General features: G+C 45.3%; 2 protein-coding genes and 1 pseudogene across 3 annotated transcripts in view; 1 reads left to right on the forward strand and 2 right to left on the reverse strand.

Annotated features, from left to right (window-relative positions):
- LOC308076077 (uncharacterized protein) overlaps positions 1–17,409 on the forward strand; it is a 382,945-nt gene that overhangs the window by 313,247 nt on the left and 52,289 nt on the right. The gene's annotated exons all lie outside the window — the stretch shown is intronic.
- The window catches only part of LOC308075118 (voltage-dependent T-type calcium channel subunit alpha-1H-like), a gene marked incomplete at its 3' end in the record, with an annotated part of 187,170 nt that overhangs the window by 156,005 nt on the left and 13,756 nt on the right, over positions 1–17,409 (reverse strand). The window contains 4 exon segments of the mRNA XM_080414756.1: positions 437–599; positions 2,381–2,821; positions 3,022–3,114; positions 8,647–8,998. Coding sequence (XP_080270882.1) covers positions 437–599; positions 2,381–2,821; positions 3,022–3,114; positions 8,647–8,998 — 1,049 coding nt within the window.
- Positions 9,078–10,926, reverse strand: LOC308104146 (nondiscriminating glutamyl-tRNA synthetase EARS2, mitochondrial-like; annotated as a pseudogene). Its single transcript has 2 exons — positions 9,713–10,926; positions 9,078–9,126 (listed from the first exon to the last, which is right to left on the reverse strand). The product of its transcript is annotated as a nondiscriminating glutamyl-tRNA synthetase EARS2, mitochondrial-like (transcript).

Consider the following 17,409-nt stretch of genomic DNA (forward strand, 5'->3'; position numbering starts at 1 on the left):
TAATAAAATGCTGGCACCCGATGTGTTAACTCAAATCTTCGCTTCTGGGGGATTCTACAAAAAGTCTTCTAAATCCTGTAAAGTGTTTTTGAAAAAAAAATAACATTGTGTTGCTATATCAGTGGTTCTCAAACTTTTTTCATGTCAAGGACCCCCAAAATGATATTTGTCCGCGGACCCCCATCTCAAAATATTTTTGTTCCAGGGACCCCCAGAAGCAAAGATTTTAGTTAAAAATGTGTATATATATATATTCAAAGATTTGCACACATTTTCACTATTTCTATTCCAAAATAGCAGATCTACAAGCTCATAGCGCGGCACTCGGTGCCGCGCTATGAGCTTGTATATCTGCTATATTTGAATAGCCCAAAGACATCTAAAAATGATACAGACGCGTTCCCCGGATTATAACGATAACGTGAGCGTGACTCACCGTGCTCCAGCACCAGCTGTGGCAGTTTGTTTACCATCTCCACGGCAACCGACATCCTCTTGGTCTGCTCCTGTCCGAGCTGATTGGTCACCTGACTGAAGAGCGAGGAGATGATTGGGTAGTTGAAACCGTGACCTCCGTTACTGACGGCCAGCTCGCTGTCCTGTGGAGACGAGATACAAGAGAGTCCTTGATGGAGTCGGTCGCCACAGCCAGCACAGCAGTCAAAGATACAGATACAGCAGAGTAAAGACGTCGTGCACAGACATAAGCACCATCGATAATGGCCAAAGACAGTATTACAACAGGGGTCTTTGAAACTCATTTCCCGCCATGGACGCATAAAGTCGTTCTATTAAATAGTGCACTTGCCCGCCAAGACGAATAAAGTCGTTCTATTATCAAAAGATACATTTTTTGAAATTCCACAAGGGGCACCCTAACAGAGCTTTGGGATGATCCATCGTCACTCAGAGAAGAAGTATGTGGACGTCACATCCATCCACCCTGACTATGGGATTTTTAGAAAAACACTCTTATCTCAGTTTCATTTTTTTGCATTGAAAACCACCCATTTTCAACGAGCCAAAGCCCCAAAATGGCCGATCGCGGGTGGAATGTTATTGTTCCAAGTGTCAATTCATGTTTTGTTTGTTTGTTCAGTATAAAAACAATAAAACTGGCACGTCCACTGGACGGCAGGTGCAGGACCAACAGTGTGGAAATATATAGGAAATAATAAAGTCCGCACACAGTCAAGGCTTTATTAACAAAGCCTTGACTGGGAGCTTCTTTGAAATTTACAGTGTGCAGAATGTATTATTTCTTGTTTGTTTGTTTACCCATTTTTTTGGGGCATGTTGGATTCATGTTAACACATTCCATGCCAGACGTTAATCTCATCATGTACTCACCAGTGCCAACGTGTTATTGTTGTTTTTTTGTTTTTTTCACGTCACCATAGACCTTGTTAAAATCCTTAAGATTGAGCTGTCTGTTTACATCGGAGACTTCTCACTGAATCTCCCAGTGAAAACCACGTGTCAAACGGAGCTCCATGGTTGTAGTTAGAGCGGATTACGTTAAACAGTGATATGCGAGGAGAAAAAACTACAGGAAGAGAATTGAGTTTCAGTTTCGTCATTACAACGAGGGCCGACGTGATCGGCAAAACCGGATCCCAAATAATTCTGTTTCCTGTTTTCAAACCGGAACCGGAAATGGATCAAAACATTCCGAAAGTGCACCTGGGAAAAAATCAACGCGAATCGGCGGTTCGCGTAGATCTACGCGATTGGCATTCAATGTGTTAATGTGTGTTTTCAGACATTTAACCACTCCACCAATGGCTCAAAACATTGTAAACTTGACCTTTGGCTCTGTACTTGGTCTTCTCGCCGCATGACAAAGTGTGAATCTGGATTCAGTCTATATCAGTGGTTTTCAACCCTTTTTCATATCAAGGTCCAGTATTTATTGGGCATTTGAGCCACAGAACCACCGTTTGATGAGATTTAGCCTCTTAGACCTAAAACTTAGAACATTTTGTCATCTTTGGATACGATTTTGTCCACAATTCCATCCATGCTGTATTGATGTTGGTACCAATAGAACAGGCAAACATTGATCTACATTCTCTAAATTAAGTAATGCAGATTCTTGTAAATTAAGTAATGCAGATGTTTGACAATAGCGTAACTCTTGAGAGTGTAAAAAGAAACCAAATGGATCCTTACGGGTCCATTTGGTTTAATTTTCCGCTCTCAAGAGTTGGTTGAGAACCACTGGTCTATTGTGTTTCCCCCTTGGGGGCAGAATAATGAATCTATCATTTCCTCTCCTGCTCAATTGCCCCACAATCTCCATATGGAGGGGGGTGTGTCCATGTGATACATCTTCATGGCTACCGGCACAATAACAAAAGCTTCCTCGATATATACACACCTGATGATGAAGATGATTGTGATGATGATGATGCTGATGATAAAGTCGATGGAGGTGCGTGAGGTCGTTGGGGGCGTGGCCCGAGTGCCGGTGGGCGAGGCCGTTTGCCTCGCCGGCTCCGCCCCCTTTGGAAGAGGCCCCGCCCCCCCACGGTCCCGTCCAGCACACGCACACGCAGCAGGTGTGCGTTGGCGTGTGCGTGTGCGTGTGCGTGCAGCGGCCCAGGCGGCGGACGGCCTTGCGGCCCAGGTGCGCCAGGTAGCGGATGATCTCCTCGTAGCAGCTCCCCGGTTGGCTGTCGCTGGCCAGCGTGGACGCCGATTGGTTGAGCTGGCGGGCGCGCTTCTCCGACTGCATCAGAGCGTGCTCACGCTGCTTGGTCTCCGAGAACTGGGTCGCTATGACGACCAGACACAGGTTGATCATGAAGAAGGAGCCCACCTGTACACACAGACACACACACACACATGCACGCACACGCACACACATTCAGTTTTTTGTGTCTACTTTGTTGACCGTACTGTCTCTATGTCTGGTGTGTGTGCCTGTGTGTGTGTGTGTGTGTGTGTGTGTGTGTGTGTGTGTGTGTGTGTGTGTGTGTGTGTGTGTGTGTGTGTGTGTGTGTGTGTGTGTGTACTTACTATAATAAGGAAGATGAAGTAGATGAAGTTGTAGAAGGAGTGCGCGTCCATTACATAGTACATGATGTCTACCCAGCCTTCTAGAGTGATCACCTAAACACACACACAAGCACACGCACACGCACACACATACACATACGCACACGCACACGCACACGCACACGCACACACCTCATTATTTCAGGCAGCCAGGCATCACTGATGTTACCATCAAAATAAAACATAAAACATTGATTCATATTATGGGGCGTTTCGCTCTCAAAATAACAACCTTTCTGTGAGTGTTATCTCTGTTGACATGGAGACGTCTGTATCAGTTATACAGCTTTATCAGTGGTTTATATATCAGTTATATAGCTTTATCAGTGGTTTATATATCAGTTATATAGCTTTATCAGTGGTTTTCAACCCTCTTCATATCAAGGAAAGTTAAAGATCTATAAGGGTCCATTTGGTTTCATTTTACGCTCTCAAGAGTTATAGATCTATAAGGGTCCATTTGGCTACATTTTACACTCTCAAGAGTTAAAGATCTATAAGGGTCCATTTTGTTTCATTTTACACTCTGAAGAGTTAAAGATCTATAAGGGTCCATTTGGTTTCATTTTACGCTTTCAAGAGTTATAGATCTATAAGGGTCCATTTGGTTACATTTTACACTCTCAAGAGTTATAGATCTATAAGGGTCCATTTGGTTTCATTTTACACTCTGAAGAGTTAAAGATCTATAAGGGTCCATTTGGTTTCATTTTACGCTCTGAAGAGTTAAAGATCTATAACTTAGGGTCCATTTGGTTACCAACTCTTCCATCATTTAGCTGGGGACCACCTGGAACCCCCTCAAGGACCAGGTTGAGAACCACTGTGCTATAGACACAAACATAACTGTTAGCTCAATCTCATTGTAATTAAGATATCTTATCTTATCTTATCTTATCTTACTACTATATAATTGACAAAAGCTCCGAAAGTTCGTCCGGGATTCGCAAGCACAGGATCACTCCACATGCTTCCAAGACCCGCCACAGACTGTTGATCAGAGCTATGGCTATGTTTTAGGCTCTTCACCCCACCTCCATCAGTGATCAGACTCTATGTTTTAGGCTCCTCACCCCACCTCCATCAGTGATCAGACTCTATGTTTTAGGCTCCTTACCCCGCCTCCATCAGTGATCAGACTCTATGTTTTAGACTCCTCACCCCACCTCCATCAGTGATCAGACTCTATGTTTTAGGCTCCTTACCCCGCCTCCATCAGTGATCAGACTCTATGTTTTAGGCTCCTTACCCCACCTCCATCAGTGATCAGACTCTATGTTTTAGGCTCCTTACCCCGCCTCCATCAGTGATCAGACTCTATGTTTTAGGCTCCTCACCCCACCTCCATCAGTGATCAGACTCTATGTTTTAGGCTCCTTACCCCACCTCCATCAGTGATCAGACTCTATGTTTTAGGCTCCTTACCCCACCTCCATCAGTGATCAGACTCTATGTTTTAGGCATCTTACCCCACCTCCATCAGTGATCAGACTCTATGTTTTAGGCTCCTCACTCCACCTCCATCAGTGATCAGACTCTCGGCTTGATTGATTTTCCGATTTGCCTATCAGACCCTCAGCCTGATCTGGCAGGTTGCCATAGCAACCAGATACAGGAAGTCTGACCTCTTTATCACATGACCGAGGTTGGGAGGTTGGGACTAGAGGTTAGGGCCGCAAAGCAAAGTGGGGAGGGAGGAGAGGAGAGGCCAGAGGGGCCGGACTTCGCATGACGTGTGCGCAGAGTGACTAGGCCAGTGCTGTCTGGACCAACCTCGGATCGGGCCTAGATTCCATTAATTAAGTAAAACGTTAGAGTATTTTTCCACCACTGACGATATCACAGACCAAACATGTTTCTCGGTCAGGGTTCAATAGTGGACAGATCCAGTCCGGTGGTTAAGAGCTGTTCACCCAGTCAATAAAACACATTCTAGATGAAAGGGAAGCCCCGAGGCCACGTCCAACAACAGTACGGATACCATTAAAAAAGCCTTTGATGTCTCAGGGCACGTAGCAGAAATAAAAACATCTCCAGAGCCAGTACTGACCGGTTTTGGCCAGCATGGGTCTACCTCTTAGTGGGACTAAAAGGGAAGCCCCTCTTAGTTCAGTCCTCATACTCACATAGTGGCTTATGGGGGTCCCCTGGTGTAAAGTAACTAAGTACATGTACTCAAGTACTGTATTTTCAAGTACAATGTTTAGGTATTTGCCTTTTACTTGAGTATTTCCAATTTTCAGTACTTTTACTTCTACTCCATACATCTAAGAGGCAAATATTGTACTTTTACTCCACTACAATTATTTGAAAACTTTAGTAACTAGTTACTTTGCAGATATAAATGATTACATTATAAAACATACATTAACCACTTCAGACCTATTTTATACCTAGGGTATTTGAAAATAGCAGATCTAGAAGCTCCCAACGCAGTTTGTAGATCTGCTATTCTCAAACATTTTAGTACTTTTACTTTTGGTTCTTTAAGTACATTTTGAAACCAATACTTTTGCACTTTTACTCAAGTACATTTTTAATTCCGGACTTTTTCTTGTAACAGAGTATTTCTACATTGCAGTATTGATACATTTACTTAAGTAAAACATTTGAGTACTTTTTCCACCACTGTCCCCATTAAAACAGTATATCACACTATAGAGCAATTCTTCACACTTTATCTGTGTTTAACGGGTGAACAGTATTTAAGAACACAGCAAAACGCCATTGACAGCACAATGCTAATTTTCTGTCAGCTTGCAGAATCAAACATTAATTCCTGTGGCCATAATCAGTGGTGTAAAGTAACTAAGCATATTTACTCAAGTACTGTAATTAAGTACAATTTTGAGGTATTTTTTTTACTTTACTGGAGTATTTCCAATGTTCAGTACTTTTACTTCTACTCCACTACATCTCAGAACGAAATATTGTAATTTTACTCCACAACAATTATTTGAAAACTTTAGTTAATAGTTACTTTGTAGATTTTGTTTATTATTACAAAATATACATTAACCACTTCAGCCCCATATACATTTCGGCCATTTGAAAACAGCCGATCTACAAGCTCACAATGCGTCGCGATGCGACGCATTGTGAGCTTGTAGATCTGCAATTTTTTTTATAATAAAGATTTTTATGCAAATGAAATGGGACATTCTGCATAATGAGTACTTTCTACTTTTGGTACTTTAAGTACATTTTGATATCAATACTTTTGTGCTTTTACTCAAGTAAATGTTTAATTCCGGACTTTTACTTGTAACAGAGTATTTTTATATTGCAGAATTGGTACTTTTACGTAAGTAAAAGATGTGAGTACTTTTCCCACCACTGCAATGCAAATTTTCTGTCAGCTTGCAGAATCAAAGCTTAATTCCTGTGGCCATAATTCTACCCTAAATGAACCACATAACAGGAACGTTGTTGGTACAGCAGAGCTGCATGAACGTTGTTGGTACAGCAGAGCTGCATGAACGTTGTTGGTACAGCAGAGCTGCATGAACGTTGTTGGTACAGCAGAGCTGCATGAACGTTGTTGGTACAGCAGAGCTGCATGAACGTTGTTGGTACAGCAGAGCTGCATGAACGTTGTTGGTACAGAAGAGCTGCATGAACGTTGTTGGTACAGCAGAGCTGCATGAACGTTGTTGGTACAGCAGAGCTGAACGTTGTTGGTACAGCAGAGCTGCATGAACGTTGTTGGTACAGCAGAGCTGCATGCCGGGTTCCACCCAGTGATGAGCCAACAGCTCAGACAAAAAGAAACAATATCACTCGTGTTGTTCATTTAATGTGAGCGAATTGTCAAAGTTGTTATTATGTTTTCTATATCTGTAGGTGTCCACGGTGGAAGTACATATATCCTAAGGGAGCAGGGGGGGGGGGGAGTGCGTGTGTGTGTGTGTGTGTGTGTGTGTGTGTGTGTGTGTGTGTGTGTGTGTGTGTGTGTGTGTGTGTGTGTGTGTGTGTGTGTGTGTGTGTGTGTGTGTGTGTGTGTGTGCGTGTGTGTGTGTGTGTGAGTGTGACCAACCAAGCATAAAATTAGTTCTACTGAGTCCTACTGGATCTCTTCTCCACTAGTCCCTACCTGAATTTTTAATCTAGTTTTAATTTGTTGACAAAATTGCCAGTATGTGTTGTCAAATGAAGTGTTAGACCGATGCACAGTTGATCAGAACTCCACAGGAGCAGCGGTTTATCTGGAACATGAACAGGATAGTAGCAGAATGAATGACAACATGAACAGGATAGTAGCAGAATGAATGACAACATGAACAGGATAGTAGCAGAATGAATGACAACATGAACAGGATAGTAGCAGAATGAATGACAACATGAACAGGATAGTAGCAGAATGAATGAGAACATGAACAGGATAGTAGCAGAATGAATGAGAACATGAACAGGATAGTAGCAGAATGAATGACAACATGAACAGGATAGTAGCAGAATGAATGACAACATGAACAGGATAGTAGCAGAATGAATGACAACATGAACAGGATAGTAGCAGAATGAATGACAACATGAACAGGATAGTAGCAGAATGAATGACAACATGAACAGGATAGTAGCAGAATGAACTAGAAAATGTGCTCCTCGGAGCACAAGTCTCCGCCAGCAGACCTGTGCTATTTTAATAGCACGGGTCGTATTGGTAGAACGGGTCGTCTTGGTAGAATGCGCGTGGTTTTTGGTGTTCTGCAGGGGCGACTGAATATGTAGTGTCTGCATCTAAAAAATGTTCTTCTTGAAGCAATGTGTCATATGGGAGTCGTCGTAATTGACTGGTTTGTTCAAATGCTTGTCTGTCTTCTTCATCTTCATTGTCTTGAACAGTTTCAGCAGTTGATTGGTGTGTTTGATCTATGTCAGTTTTCTCTAGTGCTACCAAGGTGGCCAATTGTTACAGTATTAAGACTTCGGCCTTGTTGTGGGATCAATTCAACTCTATAGTCCTCTTCTGTGTTACTGTTGTAGATGAGTATGCTTTCTTAGCTTTGGCCTTCTGCGCCTTTGCTTGACCAATGTTAGGTGTTCTCAGAGGGACACACACACGCACGGACGGGTGATTTGTACTGGAAGGTACTGTTCCAATCAAGACTGATTGATCCTGTCTTACCTCACTTCAAAAACATAATGGCTTTTTGAAGTGACACACCTATTTATAGGATTTTATTTCATCATGCGTCCCTCTAGCCAATCAAAGGCATTGGTGTCAACATATTGACACGTGTCACGTGGAGCTTGACCAATGTTAGCTTGGCTAGGAGGGAGGTGAACACCGCTGAGTGATTTACAACGAGCGCTTCCAAACTCCAACGCTCCACCATGATGCTCAATGTGCTGCCACTCAGTCTAGATGAGGGGGGGGGGCGTGTCCCAGTGGAAAAGTCAAGCATGTGCATACTCTCGATTGGCTACAACGTATGTCATTCAACCAGTATGATCCAATACCTTGACACATGTAGTCACAGTTTTAGTCGTCATAAGTTACTTTTCATTCAGTTTTCGTCACTGAAAAGCAATAGTTGACGAACATTTTCCGTCATAGTTTTAGTGGACGAACAGAACACTGACCTGGAAGATGGCGATCCAGGCGTATCCGATGTTGTCAAAGTTGATGGCTCCCTTGTGAGGGTTGGTCTCTCCGGCGCGACACTCGTTGTAGTAGCGGAACCAGTTCACGCACGTCACCGTCTCGTCCGCCGCCGCCACAGCCGCCCCCATCCCCATCCCCGACCCCGACCCCTGCTCCGCCCCCAGCCCCGCCTCCTCGGCGGCCAGCAGACAGGAGGCCCCGCCCACGCGGCGGGGCGGCACGTCGGAGCAGCGCAGCATGCCGTTCTCTCTCTGGGTGGAGCAGATGAACGGGTGGTCCTCTGAAACGTCTGGGCGGTAGTACACACTGAGGAAGGAGACGTTGTAACGCCTGAGAGAGAGAGAGAGAGAGAAAGTAGTTAGTTAGTTAGCTAGTTAGCTAGTTAGTTAGCTAGTAGTTAGTAAGTGAGTTAAATGTCTGGACGATAGTACACACTGAGGAAGGACACGTTGTAACGCCTGGGAGAGAGAGAGAGAGTAGTTAGTTAGTTAGCTAGTTAGCTAGTTAGTTAGCTAGTTAGCTAGTTAGTTAGCTAGTAGTAAGTGAGTTAAATGTCTGGACGATAGTACACACTGAGGAAGGATACGTTGTAAAGCCTGGGAGAGAGAGAGAGAGAGAGTAGTTAGTTAGTTAGTTAGTTAGCTAGTTAGCTAGTAAGTGAGTTAAATGTCTGGACGATAGTACACACTGAGGAAGGATACGTTGTAAAGCCTGGGAGAGAGAGAGAGAGAGAGAGTAGTTAGTTAGTTAGTTAGTTAGTTAACTAGTTAGCTAGTAAGTGAGTTAAATGTCTGGACGATAGTACACACTGAGGAAGGATACGTTGTAACGCCTGGGGGGAGAGAGAGAGAGAGAGAGAGAGTAGTTAGTTAGTTAGTTAGCTAGTTAGCTAGTTAGCTAGTTAGTTAGTTAGCAAGTTAAATGTCTCACTGAGGAAGGATACGTTGTAACGCCTGGGAAAGCGAGAGAGAGAGAGAGAGAGAGAGAGAGAGAGAGAGAGAGAGAGAGAGAGCGTAGTTAGTTAGATAAACGTCTAGTACACACTGAGGAGAATGGGTTGTGATTTTTGAAGGAGTAAACTCAGAGGATCAGCTCATCCATCCTCCGGCCCATCCGATTTGTAGTGAAACCAGAACCACAGTTGGTGGTGATGTCAAGCAAAGCCTCTGGCAGGATCCCATTTCTCTGGAAGCTCTGGATGAATATATCCCCCTGCCTCTTGGACAGCTTGCTGCCATCTTTATTCATTAGTAGGGGGAGGTGTCCGAAGGCGGGTGGCTGCCATCCGAGTGCGCGGTACATAAGGAGGTGTTTGGAGGTGGAGATCAGCCATTCTGAGCCCCGCAGAACATGATCCTCATGTGACGGTCATCCACTATGTTGGCCAGATGATACGTGGGAAATCCATCGGCTTTCATCACCACTGGGTCCCCATCCACCCGGGCCACCTCATGGCGGTTCCATCCAAAGATAAGATCCTCGAAAGCTTCCACTCTTTCCTCCAGACGAAACCGGATCACATATGGAACTCCCTTGGCTAGCTTCTCCTTCACCTGGTCAGCTCGCAGGTGTCGACACCTGTTATCATACCTGGGAGTCTGCCCAACACGAAGGGCTTCTTTTTTAAGCAGTTCTAGTCTCTGTGCACTGCAGAAACAGCGGTAGGCATGGCCACTCTCCACAAGCTGCTGGGCCGTCTGTCTGTAAAGGTCCAGTCTCTGGGACATGCATGTATGGTCCAAATGGCCCTCCCCGACGAGGACTCTCATCTGGAGGTATACCAGCCCACTCTGGCATGTCCTCTATGGACTCTGCTGCTCCTGGCACCAGCCGGCTCTGATCCGTGTCCTCAAGTCGCAGGATGAATGTGCCGCCATATTTCTTGGAAAAGATGTAATTGTACAGAGCAGTGCGGAGCCCTCCAAGGTGCAAGAAGCCCGTTGGACTGGGAGCAAACCTCACTCTGACTTCACTGTGTTCAGAAGAGCATCGTCTTTTCATAGTGTTAATATGGACGTCTGTCCACCTCTTGCAGCGAGGTGGTAAACCACTGGCTGTCAGTGCGTTAATCCCATGGAAGGTCCTTCTTGCTGTGATGTCAACATTAAGGCAGCATCGTCTACATGATTTCAAAACGTGAGCCGTGCTGTTCATCAGCCCCGACTGCACGATGACTGGCGAACAGAACATGATCGTGACACTAAACCAACGTGTGTTGTTGTTGCTGCTGCTGCAGGGGAGGGGGAGACACCATCTGATCCGGCTGCACTGCGTCCACGTCTAACACAGGTCAGAGGTCAGCCTCGTCAAGTATCGCTCAGTCACTTGGGCAGGACTGACATGGAACTCCATATTTGGGCATTGCCGACATCCTGGTGATGACAATGAGTACAATGGTGACATTACCGAGAAACGCTTTTGGGGGAATCTCCTTACTTATTACATAAATATGTCCAAGGACCCCCATCTGAAAATATGTTGTGCCAGGGACCCCCATACGGCATTTGTGAATTTAAAATGTGTCAAATATATTCCAAATATTTGAATTTCTTCCCTGGGATTATTTGAAAATAGCAGATCTACAAGATCTAAAACCTGCCACCTGCCACCCACGGCCCGTGACACAGACGCCTGACAGAGCGTACACTGAATCATGGTGACATCACCACATCAACAATGTATTTCTGGGTAGATAAAACAGGCAAGCGTCACATCAGAGCAGCATTATTTATTAACCTTAATTAACCTTGAAGAACAGGACACTTATGATATGGTTACTGACTATTAGAAATATTGTCCTAAATATCCAGAGGTTCCAGACACTTCCATAGACACAGGAAACCCGCGTTTATTTAAAAACATTCAAACATTATGATCTGGTCCGTATAAAAAGAAGAAAAAGAGGAGCAAGAGAACGGTAGATCATACGACCTCCTGAAAGAGCTGGATCTAGAGGAATTAGCCGTTCTATTATGTGGATTATGTCTGGAAGAAGATAACTGGACTTATAGGAGACATTTTGACTGGACGACTGGAGAGGAGATCATTATAAGATACCGGTAATGCGTGGCTCTCATCCCGAGTCCGCACCGGCCGGCCGCAGGGCTCTGTACGCTCACCACCCGCCCAACCCGGCCCCCCTGCAACGAGGGGGGGCACACTACGCCACAGAGGAGGAGGTGGGAGGACGTGTCGACCACCAGTACCCTCATGCCAGGAGGGAATGCAGCTCCCAGCGGCTCTCTCTGCTCTCTGAACTACAGAATAATGACGGAGGTCAGGAGCAGCATGTCCGCTATGAGCCAGAGATCAAACGTCCATGTCTGATGAGGCCCTCTGCCCAGCGGCCCACTACGCCTCTGGGAGGGGCAGAGGAACCTGACGGTTCCATCTCCTCCGTCGGTAGAGGAGGAGGGAGGTGCAGAACGGGACCGGATCCAGGTCTGGGTCCGTTGGAGCGATTCTCCAAGGAGGAGTTGATCCAGAACACAGGCCGCCGTGTTGACAGACAGAAGATCTGCAAACCCGAAGTGCCCCGTCTCACCACCTCCTCCTCCTCCTCCACCCAGGAGACCATCTCCCCCGTCTGTGGAGGACAGCGGACCGGCCCGACGGACCCCGACAGGGACCCGGTGCCGTCGCTATTCTCCAAGGAAAAGCCGATCCAGAGCATGAACATGGACTGCGTGGACAGACAGAGGATCAACATGGTGAGGCAGCGGATCTGCAAACTACGCACACAACAGCAACAGCTAGAGAAGGAGGAGGAGGAGGAGGAGGAGGAGGAGGCGGCAACAAAGCCCCAGGGCCTCCCGGAGCGCTCCGTCTCATCTACTCCGCCCAGGAGGGAGGCCAAGCAGGGCAGCCTGGCGCAGACCATCTACGAGGAGAACAGGAGGAAAGCAGAGGAGGCTCACATGGTTCTGGAAGGACTGGGACCCGGGGAGGAAACGCCTCTTCCTTCCGACACCGAGCAGTACCGCCAGAACCTCAAAGAGAACCTGGCGGTGAGGGAAAAGCTCATTCTTTACCTCAAGAGGAGGAATCGCGCTCGCCAACAGCGGGAGCAGAGGTTGAACCGGCGGCGCGATCGTCTGACGGAGGCCCGGGAGAAGGTGGAACGCGTGGAGAACAACGCGAGGAGGCGCGCCAAGGAGAGCAAGGAGCGCGAGTATTTCGAGAAGCAGTTCCCCGAGATGCGCAAGCAGAGGGAGACGCAAGGGCGAGCGCGCGGCCGCTGTGCGGGGGGCGGGCATCAACGACGTGGGAGCGGGCTGACCGCCTCCGACGGACACGAGGCGTCCGGGGTCGTCGTCGACGGCGGCGTGTCAGAACGCCAGGAGAATGCAGAGGAGCGGATGCAGCGGCATCGGTCGTCGGCGGTCATCCCTCCCATGATGCTCGACGCCGAGCAGCAGCGCCTTAAGTTCATCGACATGAATGGCCTGATGGAGGACCCCATGAAGGTGTACAAGGACCACCGGGGCCTGATGGAGGACCCCATGAAGGTGTACAAGGACCGCCGGCAGGTCTCCAGCACGTGGAGCGATCAGGAGAGGGACACCTTCAGGGAGAAGTTCATCCAACAGCCGAAGGACTTTGCCCACATCGCCTCTTTCCTGGAGGGGAAGACGGTGAAGGACTGTGTTCAGTTCTACTACCAGAGCAAGAAGAAGGAAAACTACAAGAACGCCGTGAGAAGGAACAACAGGAGCCGCGGGAAGAGCCAGAACGGTCAGCAGCAACACGTGAAGCTCGTCAGCCAGGAGGACAACCAGGAGGAGGAGGAGAGTGTCACCTCCTCTATGGAGGGTGAGGTAGGAGGAAAGTGTCACCTCAGCACAGTTCATACTTCTCACTGTGTCAGGGACAGTGTTGCCAGATTTTGCAAGATAAATAAGCCACCAGTTCTGCAAAAAAACGAGCCAAAAAAGAAGCGACACTTTAACCCTATACTTTATACATTGGCTATTTGAAAATAGCAGATCTACAAGCTCACAACGAGCTAAGTAAAAGAAGTGGAGAAGCTAGCCTACTTCAGAGATGTTTTCTCAGCCCTGGAAATGAGTCCAAGAATAGTGGACATGATCTCATTGAGATCTGACTGTCATCTTATTGTCGGTTGCCCCAGACCGGCTACCTTAGCCATATGCTAATCTGTGAATAATAATAATAATACATTTTATCAGTGCTACAGGGTTTAAAAACAATGGCGTACAAACAGCCGATGGTAGGCTATGGTGGCTCTACCCATTAAGACCGGGGACGCATCTGCGTCATTTTAGATGTCTTTGGCTGTTCAAAAATAGCAGATCTACAAGCAAGCTCATAACACGGCAGCTTGTAGATCTGCTATGAGCTTAGATATTTGAAAAATCTTTAATATATATATATATATATTTTTTTCAACTCAAATCTTTGCTACAATGTCTTCTAAATCCTACCAGTTTTTTTTTTCGAAAAAAACACATGTTGCTATAATAAGTGGTTCTCAAAGCATGTCAAGGACCCACAAGGACCCCAATAATGATATGTATTTGGCTGCAGACCCCCATCTCAAAATATTTAGTTCATATGTTTTGAACACACTCATTTTTGAACACTTGAAGACACTCTTGATGATGGTCCAGAGGGACCATTTGAATAAAACTGATGCTGCTGAGCAAGAGCAGTGTGCAGGATTTATTGTCTCCGCCGGAGGCGGAGAGTATGTTTTCGCTTCGTCCCGCCGTGTGTTCACCTCCCTCCTAGCCAAGATAACATTGGTCAAGCTCCACGTGACACGTGTCAATATGTTGACACCAATGACTTTGATTGGCTAGAGGGACGCATGATGAAATAAAATCCTATAAATAGGTGTGTCACTTCAAAGAGCCATTTATTTTTTTGAAGTGAGGTAAGACAGGATTAATCAGTCTTGATTGGAACAGTACCTTCCAGTACAAATCACCCGTCCGTGCGTGTGTGTGTCCCTCTGAGAACACCTAACATTGGTCAAGCAAAGGCGCAGAAGGCCAAAGCTAAGAAAGCATACTCATCTACAACAGTAACACAGAAGAGGACTATAGAGTTGAATTGATCCCACAACAAGGCCGAAGTCTTAATACTGTAACAATTGGCCACCTTGATCAAATACATTATGTAGCACTAGAGAAAACTGACATAGATCAAACACACCAATCAACTGCTGAAACTGTTCAAGACAATGAAGATGAAGAAGACAGACAAGCATTTGAACAAACCAGTCAATTACGACAACTCCCATATTGCTTCAAGAAGAACATTTTTTAGATGCAGACACTACATATTCAGCCGCCCCTGCAGAACACCAAAAACCACGCGCATTCTACCAAGACGACCCGTTCTACCAAGACAAGTCTCTGCTGGCGGAGACTTGTGCTCCGAGGAGCACATTTTCTAGTTTTGTTCATGAAATATTCTTTTCACGATTGCTTCCTTTGTCTCTGTCCAACACACCTGCATCTGAACCAAGTGGATGTGCCAATATTTTCTGGGCATGTTTTAACATCGCTAGCCTAATAACTAGCATAACTGCCTAACTCATATTTTTAAGGTTTTCAGGACAGACTAATAAAAAAAAGTCACCAGATGACTTAGGCAGAAAGTAAAAAACTCATTTTTCCCAAGTCATGTTTATCTGCCTAACTCTACTCTCCTAACGCTGCAGATTCATCAGAATGCTTGTTAAATTCAAAATCATGTCTTTCTAAGTCAAACCTTAGGCAGAAATGGCCTTTCTGCCTAAGTGATTTTAGAACGTAACAAGCATTCTGATTGGCTTAGGACATAGGCAATAAGGCACAATGATACAACAGTGTTAGAAGAGCAGAGTTATAAAATATCAATTTGACCAAAAAGTAACTTAGGCAATTATGCTATGAGGCTAACAACATGCAATTTTCTCTTCTGTCATTAAAAGTGCATTTGAAGTTAATTGTGTCAGCTGGCTATAGCTTCTTAACGGTGATAATATTATATGGTGATATTATTCTACATAATGCAGCTTCCTTGTGTCACAGTGGTCTGACTCCAACTATTAATCTGTACGTCATCGTTGTACCCTTTGTAATCGTCTGCTGTCGGGCAGGAACCTCGTATCATCACATTTCAACGTTTTATGTTTTCTTTTCGTAAATTAACGCTCTACCTCATCATACGAGAGTATCAAACAAAAGTAGTGAAAATTGCCGATCTACAAGCGCATCGCGGCGCGTTGTGAGCTTGCAGATCGACCATTTTTGCTATATCGGAAAAGCTTTGATAGTGAAAGATTATAGATATTGAACCAATGAAAAGTGTTAAAAATGTTAAAGTATTTAAAATGTTCTGAAAAGGAAGGGTTTGGGACGTACAAGGTTTTCACGCCACAGTGAGGATGTGAGAGTAGTCTGACCCCTCTGGAGGCTGACTGACCGCTAGCTCGTTATTTATGAGAGCGAAGACATATTAATGCTCATCCATTACCCTGCAGTACAATAACAATTATATCAGCTACGCTCTCACAGCTCTGTCCTCCTGCTCTGGAATGAATACAGGAAATAAATACTATAGATACTGATGGACTAATATAATAATAATAAATACAGGTAATACTATAGATACTGATGGACTACTGATAGAACTCCACTAATAAGAGAACGTTACTCAGTCAAAGTTTGTCCTTGAGTTAAAGACATAATGAAATCATTTTCCACACTTAAAGGTTTCATGACATTACATTTCTTTTTCTGAGGTTTTCTGACCTCAATTACACCCCTAAAAAAAACTAACTTTGAACATTCAGTGGATCTTCTGTGGTCTGGGGGGTTTTCTGAATAATTAGGCTCAGCAAAGTGTTGTGATTGGCCCGTGGACTTTGATGTCACAGTCCATTAATCCCAACGTTTTTCCCAAAGGCCCATGCAGCCTGCCAAGGACGGCTTTTACTACTTTTAGTTTTTTTTGGGGTGTTTCCACTAGATGGCGCTCTTCGCTAACATATAAGTGACCATTTCATCCCCAGATGCACACGGAACCAGGAGATCATGTGATCCCAAGATTTACTGCTCCATACATTTCCTGCTTAACGTATTTGGGAAATCGCCTGTACCTCGCCTCCTGTGTTTTACTATGTATGTTTGGCGAGACATGCTATTTTCAACAGCCTACATTACATTACATTACAGTCATTTAGCAGACGCTTTTATCCAAAGCGACTTACAATAAGTGCATTCAACATAGGTAGGGAACAAAAGTACTAATCACCAGAAGCATTAACTGCATTCTCTTCTAAAACAAGCAACTAAAAGTATACCTAGCGCTAAGGTAAAAGTGCAATATATCAGCTACCTACTTTCATAAACAGATGAGACAAAATAGGAAAATCAAATGAGTAAGAGCTAAAACAAATACGTGTATCAAATAAACAAGATCCAATAAAACAAGACAACAATAAAACAAGAGTTTGTACAACTAGTTAGGGTAGTGTTTCCTGAAGAGGTGGGTTTTCAGTCTGCGGTGAAAGATGGGCAGTGACTCTGCTGTCCTGACATCAGTGGGGAGTTCATTCCACCACTGTGGGGCCAGAACCGAAAAAAGCCCTGACCGTGTGGATCGGCCAGAAGGACCACTGAGCGACGAGGCAACCAGTTGGCCCTTGGCGGCAGACCGAAGTGGTCGGGCAGGGGTGTAGGCATCGACCATAGCCCGGAGGTAAGAAGGAGCTGTTCCTTTCACTGCCC

The sequence above is a fragment of the Gymnoscopelus braueri genome (genome assembly GCF_963280865.1).
Source record: "Gymnoscopelus braueri genome assembly, chromosome: 2".
In the NCBI taxonomy this organism is placed as follows: Eukaryota; Metazoa; Chordata; class Actinopteri; order Myctophiformes; family Myctophidae; genus Gymnoscopelus; species Gymnoscopelus braueri.